This window comes from Poecilia reticulata, linkage group LG18 (genome assembly GCF_000633615.1).
Source record: "Poecilia reticulata strain Guanapo linkage group LG18, Guppy_female_1.0+MT, whole genome shotgun sequence".
Lineage (NCBI taxonomy): Eukaryota > Metazoa > Chordata > Actinopteri > Cyprinodontiformes > Poeciliidae > Poecilia > Poecilia reticulata.
The window spans coordinates 7,438,484-7,449,880 of record NC_024348.1 but is presented as its reverse complement, the minus strand read 5'-3'; the positions used below and the strand labels follow the sequence as shown (position 1 = coordinate 7,449,880).

General features: G+C 40.3%; 1 protein-coding gene across 1 annotated transcript in view; it reads right to left on the bottom strand.

Annotated features, from left to right (window-relative positions):
- Nucleotides 1-5,359: 5,359 nt before the first annotated feature.
- Nucleotides 5,360-11,397, bottom strand: part of LOC103480388 (ras-related protein Rab-38) — a 10,551-nt gene continuing 4,513 nt past the window's right edge. The window contains exons 2-4 of the mRNA XM_008435310.2: nucleotides 9,851-9,981; nucleotides 9,235-9,384; nucleotides 5,360-8,787 (exon numbers count right to left, since the gene is read on the bottom strand). Coding sequence (XP_008433532.1) covers nucleotides 8,578-8,787; nucleotides 9,235-9,384; nucleotides 9,851-9,981 — 491 coding nt within the window. The 3' untranslated portion in view covers nucleotides 5,360-8,577. The remainder of the gene's footprint in view (nucleotides 8,788-9,234; nucleotides 9,385-9,850; nucleotides 9,982-11,397) is intronic.

Genomic DNA, 11,397 nt, shown 5'->3' with positions numbered 1-11,397 from the left:
GACTGTGGGAGGAAGCCTGGGTGCCTGGGGGGAGCCCACGCATGCACGGGGAGAGCATGCAGGCTCCATGCAGGGGGACCGGGGCCGGGAATCGAACCCAGGGCCTTCTTGCTGCAAGGCAACAGCTCTACCAACTGCACCACTGTGTAGCCCCCCCTTTATACCCTTTTATCCCATAAATTTAAATAACTGATCACATCAGGACACATGTTCAGTCCCAGTCAGATTTCTCCAGCCTCAAAATGGTCACTAATTATCTCTTCTGTGATTTTTTTAATCTTCCGAATTAGTTATTTTTAGCTCCTCTCCAAAAGTACCTTGATCGTCTTCGAGAGGAGGGGCTGGAGAACCTGTAATGTCAGGTGTGACTTCCTGTTTCCCACCATTTCTTAACTTCTCATAAATGTAAATGAATCCCTTTTCATTCATGTCTTCACTGCAGTGGCTGTCTGCAGTGAAGACATGTTTGTCATCTGCCTTCACTGTTTGCTGTCCCTGCATCAAGTACGTGTAGAAGTGGGTTGGCTCTGATCCTCCACAGATAATGGAGGACAGGTGGAACCGCTCCGTTCCATTCTGCAGGCACGTCCATGGTCTGATTGGGAATCACTGGGTGTGTCCTGGTCGGCCTTTGTAGAAAAAACACCAGCACATTGTTATCAGAATGCCAGTGTTTTTTCTGTTAGGCCAACCCACAGCCTGAACAGCGGCGTTTGCCCCCCACATCCAACCAACTGCTCAAAAGTGAAACTACGTTGGTTGGAAATGTTGCCGATGGAAGAACAACCAGGGGGCTATTGCTAACGAGTTCAAGGAAGTTGGCATCATACAACTCTCTATCTGTGTCCCCACCAAATGAATCCAACCAGACTCAAACAGACTCCAGGAAACATTTTATGTCGTAGTCCTTTCCCATGTCTGATGACAATTTTTTCTCTCTCAGCTCCATCAGAACTGGGGAGATCTCCGTTTGGGACAAATGTTTGCCCAGTTGTCGGACAGCTGCGTGGATGAGACTAGCACAGCATGGGATGGATGACGCCTCCAGAAAACCACTTTCCTCAGCGAGACACCTTCTGGTGATGCTCAGGTTCAGGACACTCTGGAAAGTGGCATTCACCCAACTAATTTTTAGTTCATTGGAGAACTTAAAGTAGTTCTCCTCCTTATTTCCCATGCCCGCTTGTCCATAGGAGCAGCTTCTGTCCTCCCTACATCTGGAATGTCAGAGCCAACCCTCTGTTCTGACTTATCATACCCGTCCGGGGGAGAATAAACCTCAAAAATAATGGTGACCCTACCATTTAGAGAAGTTTTTCTGTACTTTTCTGTACCCTCACACTCAAGATGTTCCGTCGACTTTGAGCAAACTTCCCCAGCCAGGTCAGTTTGTCCAGAGACAGCAATGTCATCCTCAGTACTGTCTTGTGAGGTCTCACTCAGGTTTACATCTGCGGTCCCACAGACATCTGTCAAACAAACCTTCCCAGCCAGGTCAGTTTGCCCCGAGGCAGTACCGTCGTCCTCAGCTGAAAGACCTTCCAACGGATACTAGTCACTCTCATCATCCTGAGAGACTTGAAAGACACCATTGTCCAAATCCTTCCCAGGAAGGCATTAGTCCCATATCTTCTTCATACCTGTGGTGACGGCGTATCCAAGGCCCCAACCAAGCGGGATAATGAAGGGAAGGAGTGCCTGCGAAACACTAAACATTATTACTCTCCACAAATCTGAATCTCCGAGAACCGTCTGGATCTCACCATTGAGATTCTAGCTTTAGAACTTCTTTGATCTACTGTGATGTACATGATGTCATTTATGACCCCATCAGTGAGCTCACTGGACTTCTGAGGCAAGGTCTTGCTTCTGATCGTTGCTATGGAAACAAGTTGGTGAGGACATATAAAACCCTTTCTTCTATCAGCACTTTCCACTCACAGCTCAAAGATAATGAAAGGACTTCCATGCTGATGATTCACAATCGCAAAAGAGTAGGAGCTTCTTAAAGAGACAGAGTCCCCATTTCAAAGCTTTAAATTATGAAGTCAAATTTCTTTTATGTAATGTTTGATATACACAGCAATTTTATAGGTGACGTAGTTACTTGATTGTTCTATAAAACGGCAATACGCGCTTAGAAAATACATGATACCAACCCTTTAAAGCGACTGATTGCTTTAAAGCGATTCTGTTTATTGAGCTAGTGCAGGGGAACAATGAAAGGTGTCACAGTAATTAGGAAAAGAGAGATGGGGGGGAGGGGTGGAATAGGGATTTATTTATGCAAAGGCTTCAAACATGCCACCATCTAATCAAAGCTAATTAAAATTCTCTGTCAGGCTGCTTACTGTCTTTGAAGGATACGAAGACGACAGAATAAATAACTAATTAACAGCAATGTATGCTTGTTGCATATCAGGCAAACATATAAAACAAACCGATTACTTTAAAATTCAAAGTTTTTTTCAGTTTTAGTCATTTTAGTGTGTGTTGTTTGACTTGCGGGGATGGACATAACCCCAGCTGGTCCTGACCCACGACAGGGGTTGTTAACGTTCTCTGTCCATCCGAGGTCTGTGGCCGCTTACCCTTGGTAATTTTCTTCTATTGGCACTTTCCATTCACAGCTCAAGGCTGCTGAAAGGACTTCCATGCTGATGATTCACAATTGCAAAAGGCACATCGCCTCTTTTGCTCTTTCAAGGCTCAGTGTTGGAAAGCGAGGGAGAGTGAGGGAAGAAGCGGCATTCAATTGGTACAAAAAGCCCTGACAAGCATCGCGGTATGAATCATGTGGAGTATAGAAGCACAATTTTTCTCAGCTGTTTATTACTTTTACGGTTCGTTAACTCGGTGAACTTAGCGTCAGGCAACACAAAAAGATGTTTGAGACGAAGCTGAGGGACTCAGAGTCAGGTTGTTCTATTGGGTGACAAAAAGAAAACTTACCTCTAGTTGAGTGTAGCATCAGCAGCAAACAGATGATAAACCTCCCAGATGCAGCCATCCTCATGCTGTACTGGGTCTGCTGGGAATACACGGCACAACTGTGAGAAATGAGATGAACTGACTGAACAAATATGGGCAGTATGAAAGGCAGTTTAGTCTCCATTTGTCCTTTAAAATGCCAGATATATAGTATGTTTAACTATATTGTTATATGTGAAATGATCCATCAGTGGTAGTACTATTTTAGCATCTAGCATTGCAGCTTCATTCAACTTATAATGTCAATTTCTTTATTTTGAAAGAGAACACATGCCATACATTCATAACGATAGAAACATATGTCAATAATCCAGGGTACCCTGTGGGTTCGTTTTTATCGGCAATCCAGCATATAAATAAAACAAGATGACCTCAGTCGCACTGACTTAAAATCAGTAGCAGTGGAACACATATGTCTTTGAGACGTGATGATAAGATGCTGCTTAATTTATCACATCCCAAAAATCCATGGTAACCTGATTTAGCTGGAGATCAACCGTGTTATAGTATCTGATTTGTACAAAACATACCTAAAGCTGCGTATTTTCATATGCAACAGAAACTCAAGCCAGTTATGCAATACTGTGAGAGGATTACACTTAAATGCTCCCAGATACTCTGATCAACTTAATAGAGAAAAATGGTTTATTACAATATTTTATTACTGATTTTTTTGGGGTAACTGTATGGCAGTGACTGCGAGACAAAACCATATTGATCTTGAAAAACACCCCTCTTTCTAATACTCTTATTTAGTACAGCAGTCACATAAAGAAGAGTGATTTGTATCACTAAGCTGCACAAAGTGACTGCATTTAATCTTGTCCTCAAACTTATTGATTCTCAGAATGAACAGTGGAGAAAATACAATGCGGACATTTTTGGGGGGACAGGGAGAGTGGGAGAATCTTAAATAAAATTAATTGGAATTTATCATGAGAATAATAACTCAAAATTCTCATCACGATAAGAAATGTATCGCGATAAATAAACAATACAATAAATGCCCAACAGTAGTGCCAACTGGGATCTTGTCAAATTAAAGATACATTTTTCTAAAAAGAAAAAAAGCTAAGTAACACAGACAAGATAAAAGTAAAAAAAATAAAAATAAATAAAATTACAAAAACGTGTTTACACAACTTCATCAAGAATACCCAGAATTGTGGAGACTTCAAACAGACTGATTTTTACTGAATAATCGATGCCTGTTTGCGATTCACAAAAAGAGTTAGCTCTGAAATTGGTTAAAATCTCTCTTTGGGTGAAGTTAATAAAATATGGCTATACAACACACATAAAAAGAAAAAACAACACCGATTGCAATAGTTTCCCGAGCCAATAAAACGAAGTCTCCACGCTCCACGTGCAATTCAAACCAAATAAGTGTAATTACAGTGCTGGGCAAGACAGACACTAAATCAATACGTGGTCTTTCGGTGAAAAAACTAAACAAAGCAAGAATTGTAGTTGTGTTTTTAACTCACAGCAGAACACGTGAAGGCTCTGTCCTCTGAAGCCGTCATCCCTCCGACATGCAACAGGATTTCCATGACAAAGACGAGCAAATGTACCGACCAAGCTTTTCCTCCTGCGAGAAGTGAAGAAACCCCGCTCACCCGGAAGAGTCAACAGCCCACCAGCAGCTCTGACAATAATTATCCCCCTTCAGCTGATGAATTAGCGGTTGTCTCTGGTCTAGGACATCAGGCGAAAGCCTCCCCACCGCCCTCCCGCCTTCGCGCTGCTTGCTACCGCCTCGGACTGATGGTTGGTCAGTGTCGCTTCGCAGCAGGTGTGATGAAATGAATCGATAGCACATGGGATCAAAGCGGGATGTGCATGTGAAGCGAGAAGTGACTGCACATCTATACAGACACACACACACACACACGCACACACGCACACACACACACACACACACACACACACACACACACATAAGAGATTTTTTTTTAAACCCGCCCCCTGGAGAAAACAGGGGAAGATGCAACGCAGAGCATATGGAGGCTGCTTCAAAAGACAAGCATCATTATTATTCTGTATCCAAAACAATTCTCCAGACAAGCAAGTTAAATCAGACGCCGCGTGGCGCCCTCTAGTGGCTTAAAGCACAAATGCTTTGATGAATCGCAAACACTTTGCATTGGTTACAGTAATTATGTGTTAAATAACCAACATCCGCAACCATTTCTGTAATGTTCTCGGTAGCATGATATGATGAGCCAGTTTTAGCAGATTTCTAAGAGCTACAACCCTTGAAAATCTTGACGGAACGAAAATAATTTACATTAAACCTCTACGTTTTTTGTTTTTCCCCAAATCAGATCAATTAGTTTTTATAACTTTTCTTATACAAAACGAGCCTTTAGAGAGGAGCCAAGCCCCTCGAAAAGAAAAACATTTTATTGTCATAAAGAATATATAGATTATACAGACATATAGGTGACATTTGGGAAAGGAAATATGCAAAAAGGGTGGGTTTCTCTTCATCTACCAAAGCAAAGTCTTTTGGTGGGAAAGGCTTTATGCTTCAGGATTGCAAAATAATTTGAGCTTTTTAAGTTAAGGAGCAACACAAACTGAAGGACCAGAAGTCAACACATCACTTTCCCGCAAGCTGCAACAATTATCTCCAGTAAGTCATCAACCAGACAATCAAGGTGACTGCAAGTGTTTTTTTTTTTTTTTTTGCAACAACAACGTTCCTCAGACAAGACAGTGGTTTTAACTAATTACATGTTTTCTGTGAGTACTAAATATTTTGTGTTGTCTGTGGATCAGGTTCTTCAACAACCAATCTCTCTAAACCTTCCTCCTGCATATTTACCTTCAGTTCTTTTTTCTCTGTGTCTGAGCCAAATGAATGAGTGTTTAGACATAAATATGAGGTCTTAACTGGGTTTTGGCAGGAGTTTAAGAAAATCAGTTCAATTTAGCCAATGAACCTGAACAGCAAATGAACTTGGGGGTCACTGTGAAACCCACAGACAATCAAATTGAAGTCTTTTTTTTCAGCCTATTTCCAACCCTCATGGGCCCCATATGTGCATTTTAGTTTGGGGGTGTCTTGAGAGTGATGTTTTGAAACCTGTGTTTCTACATTGTAGAAAAGATAAGCAACATGTCTGCTTCTTTATTTAATACAAATACAGCACAGTTAATCAATATAAGGTGTATTGATGACACGATTGTTGAAAAAAATGGGAATGCTGGATTAGAGTTGATCAAATCAGAAGACAATGTTTTAGCTTTTTTTTAAATTACAGTTCAAAGTTATTTTCTGATGTCACTTATTACAGCTGATGATTGTATTGGGATGAATGTTGAAACATTTTGTACTCTTGAAATTGTCGACATAAAGCACTTTTAAATCCCTGGGGAGGGTACTGGATTGCCATGTCTCCTGTTGGTATTTTTCTTCTAACAATTAAAGAGCTCCTTATCATTTCCAATTACATATCAATTTAGAAATCTCATTTAGTCACGTGAATTAACTGTCTTTTGTATCTAACCTTCAACGAGTCAACAAATCTGGCAAAAAAAAAACTTTCAAAATTTAGACTTATGACTCCGTACAACACAAATGGCATCTGATACGTGACGCAAAAGAACACTCTCCACAAAGGAAACATTATTCTTCCACACTGATTAAAGAAATTAGACAGCCTCTCAGCGCTTAGGTAGAGAAACAAAAGGAAATGGAACCAATAAGAAAGAAAGACCTCAGACGCTGCTGCTTTTAATACTCACCCATTAGAGGACTGACTCCGAAGCTTTCAGCTGCTGACACACGCAGCAGGGTGTAAGAAATGAAAAGCTGGAGCTCACGGAAAATACAGAGAACTATCTGAGGTGGAAAATGACATTTAAAGGACAAGTTTCCCAGACGATGACATTTAACCTCGTGAAAAGTGTTGGAAAAGAGCCGAAAAGGGGGGCCTTACATTAGCACCCAGGATACAAGTCGTCTTTATAGAGAAGGCCAAACATCCACACCTGAAAAAAGACCGACGTGTCCCGTTTGCTGAACGTCACCTGGAGAGAAGGTGACTGATGACAGAAAATGGAGAAGCTCTTTCATCCTCAAAAACACTCCCCCCCCACACACACACACACAACTTTATTTTGACAGGCTGTCACCAGACTGTGGTACACAACAAATACCCAGGAGTTACATATCAAACATGTCTGCCTTGGTGGAACAGAAGAAAGTAACAGGTTGTGATGCTGCTTCTGGAGTTTGTCGAATATAAACACATATAAACCTGAGCATTTAGTGTGTGAGTTCTCTAAGACTGAACTGGCAAATCCTAGTTTGTCATATTTTTTAAAAGAATCCAGAAGACTATCGGGAAATAGAGCAACTACAGCTGGAGAGATTTTTGAGTTTTTCTTTACCAGCTTTCTACATTTAGAAACTGAAATTATTTAGATTCTTCTTTGTAAAATACCTCATTCAGACCGGACAGAGAGGACTTTTAAAGAGCAACATTCAAGGATTGGAACGGATTCTAATGTTACATTTAGGAATTGGTCATTTTATCGCACGGATACGCTTTGAGCCAGGAGTTTGCAACCTTTAGAAACCAAAGAGCTGCTTTTGCCCTCAGTCCAACAAAATAAAACTTATTTAGAGTCGTAAATGTTATGTAAGCTTTTGTGAAAAGGCAACTCGAATATCTACTATGGGGGAATTTGTGGTCATTTTTAAATAAATTTACAAAAAGAGGATTGATATTTTTTATGGGATGCAAACAAACAAAAAAACACGTAATTTCCAAAGTAATGATGGGAAAAAAATAAATATTACTGATACTTGTGTCATTCTTTTGTGGATGTTTAATACAATGTTTATTCCAAACCTGCTGAAATCCGAATTTGTTATGTCTATATTTAAAAAAAGTTGTTGTTTCTACACTTTTGTAGCTAAATGAAGAGCCATTGTGGAAGGATTCCTGCTAGCATCACCATGTATGTAGGTTTCATTGCCTTCAAAAACGTGTGTTGAGGGCGGTAGTTAATTTATGCATCATAAATAGAAAAGAACATATTTTCTGTTGCAGGACAAAAACACTGTCATCATTAAAGCAGAAATGTTTTGCTTTTCAGACAGAATAGAGTAAAACATGACAGAGTTTTAACTAATAATTAACTGATCTAAAATATAAATAAATGACTCCAAAAATAGACAGAAGAATGAGCTTTCATAGACAAACATTTAGAACAATTAAAAAATGTTTTGTAAGAAAAGACTTTAAGACAGGAGAGAGAAAAGTCTCACAACTGTTGATGTGCTTTTAACGGTGGTATTTCTGAAAAGAATGCTGCCTCATTTTGTCTCAAAACTCTTTCCCAACACAAGAAAATGCTTTTGAAGTTACTGAAGTCAATCTTAAATTGGTCTTTAAAAACATACTATACCCAGTTTGTTAAAAAAAAAAAAAAAGACCTGGAGGAAAAACAAAAATGTCAAAACTTCTCCAATAGAGTTTTCCAAAAATATGTCAGAGAGTTAGGGAAACTTCTAAATGTTAGAAAGGGGAAGACTTGAAGTCGTCGCTCCATGGTATTAGTGGATCTGCATCAGTCACCGGTTCTGGGTCTGGGCTTGGTGGAGGAGCACCCGGCGCAGCCATTGAGTTCCTTCTCCTTGGTGCTGTAGTCGAAACGAGGCAGAACGATGACTCCGCCGTCGGACTCGCTTCGGGCGGCGTCACTCGACGCTTTCTCCTCCTCCGCAGACATGATGGCTTTAACCAAACACGTCATGGCGTTGTCGATGTTGGTGTCGTCCTGGAGACAGAGGTTAAAGGTCAAGAAAAGGATGGTGAAAACAGAGGAGCCATACTCAGCGAGGAATAAGTATTTGTACCCCGACTGTCTATTTTGGATTTTGTGTTTTTGACTAATTTAAATATTCTAAGAAAGAAATTATGATTTTCTTTATTAAATCGATAGCTGTAGACACGCAGACGTCATGCGCGCAAGATCCGGAAAAAAGTTGCTCGCAGATGATGAAAACCACTGCATGGTTTTAGCTGTCAAGTTGTTGACATGATGAGCTAAATCTTAAATGTATGCTTATGTATAAAAAGGTGAGCAGCGTTTTGCTATTAAAAGTGGTTGGATCAAACCAAAAGGCTATGAAGTGAAGTGCTGTTAATGTGAGTCCCTCTTCAGAGACATGAAGTAGTGTATATATTATGTCAGTAAGATCAGCAGAGGAAAATAACAGCCCACCTTAGCAGATGTTTCAAACCAGCCAACAAAGCCGTGGTCCTGGGAGAAGTTCTCCAGCTTTGGAAGTTTGGGACACAGACCGAGTTGACGTTGGTCACACTTGTTGGCTAGCAGAACAGCTGGAACGGGCTTCCCATTGCTCAGAGTGACCTATCAGAACAGAGGAGACATGAAGTGAAAATTATAATAAAAAAAAAGAAAAAAGAACCCAACCGAGCCCTGGATCTTTAAAGGCTGCCAGTCAGTAAACGTAAGAGTCCACAAGAACCATGGATGTGATCCTGCTATCAGTAGCATTTTAAAAAGTTAGCAGCATTTAAAAAAATAAATCTTGTTTCTGCTGCCCTCAAGTGGACAGCGTAAATACTACAGGTTAAAGGAAGACCAGCTCTCAAATGTTTCTAACATCATAAAGAGATGAAGTAGTTTTAAAAATGGCAATTTAAGATCAAAATTACCTATAACTATAAATATGTTTGACTTCCTGTGAAGGTTTTTTTTCTTGATAAACTGAGTTGAAGTGAACAGCAAAGAGATTTTTGCAATTTAAACTTATTTGGTCAGCTTCAGTAGCTCTTTCCTTCAGCTTTTTCCTTGGGTGGTTTGTAAAACTTACTTTTGAGTCCAGGTCTCGTTTCCACTTGAGGACAGCCTGAAACGTGGCCAACCTGGTCATGTCGAAGACAACAAGGGCCCCCAATGCTTCTCTGTAGTACACACGGGTCATATTCCCATAGCGTTCTTGTCCTGTCAAGGAGAGACAGGGTTGACAAAAATCAGGATCTGTTAGTGAAGATCTTCCACTGATATCAATGTAATGTCTGATATCAATATTATCAAAATCTACTGGCCTTTTTTGAGCCTTTTTTCCTCTTCTGCTATGGCTTTATACATTGATATAAAATTTGGACACTTGGGGCTCCTACATTGACATTCAGCTCACCGGTCCTTGCCGTGAGTCTATACCCTCCGAATTTGAAAGGTCAAGTTTTTATAAAGTAAAAGGTCATACAGGTCTGTCAAATAATCAGTTTATGTATGTTTAACTCTCCCCTCCTCTTGAATATAATTTTTTTTCCAGAAGTGTCTGCATTATGGCTGTATGGTGGATGCAGATGGCAGAACTGTTGCGTCGAGGCATGGAAGTCCTGTGCTTGAATTACCGGTACACTCTAAGGTCTGCATGGAGTTTGCATGTTATCCCCGTGCATTGATGGCTTGTCAACCTGGCCAAGTTGTAAAAGTTTAGGTTAAAATGTCTTATAGAGTCACCAGTTCTTATTTTTGAAGGTTTTATTGGCTCCAGTGGCCTTTATTGGAGAGTGGTCAAACAAGAAAGTAGGCTGTGAGAAAAGAGAAAGACATGCGGCAAAGATCATTGGGCCGGACGACAGCATCAAGAACCCCTGTTCAACCACAGCACCTATAAAGCTATGAGTTCTCACTGCAGTCTCAAGTGTCAATGTCACCAATGAAAGCAAGACCATTGCAGGTTGTTTATTTAGACACAAACTTGATCTGTAACCCCAAAACAGAGGGTTAACAGAGGAGACATTTTTTCATCTCTTCACAACAAATGCCTGTTGTGGTGGTAGAGGGGAGGAGTTAAGAAGAAAATATATTCTGAACCAGAATCCTGGAGAGTTTTGGTTAAGTGATTCAACTTTCCATGTTGTTTCCTCTTGTAGATTTTTCTAACAAGACAAACAAGAGGAACTGTCTTCATACTTCACTGATGTGAAATGAGGTCAAAGCCTCATTGCTATTTCCCATTTCCTTTTCCTTGTTGTTAATTCATAACCAAATTCACAACATGAATTTCTGAGCTGTCAAACTGTTTACTAGAAACTTCTTAAGGCCAGTGTTCATACAGGTAATACTCTAAGAGCCAAGGAAGTAGCTCTGTTATCTTATCTAGAGATAATGGGATGTTTTTTTTTGTTTTTTTTTTGCTCTGTTTATGAACATCACTTTTGAATTACTGCCCCTTTCAGCTTTGGTGAAGCTATGTTTAAGTGTGGCTAAAGTTTTTTCTCTAGAACAGGAACTGCTTCTACTGTTTTTCACACCACTGACTGAACCGTCGGACCTACTTATAGAACGAAGCATGCATCACTGTTGAATGTTACACGCACACACACGCACACACACACACCCCCCCCC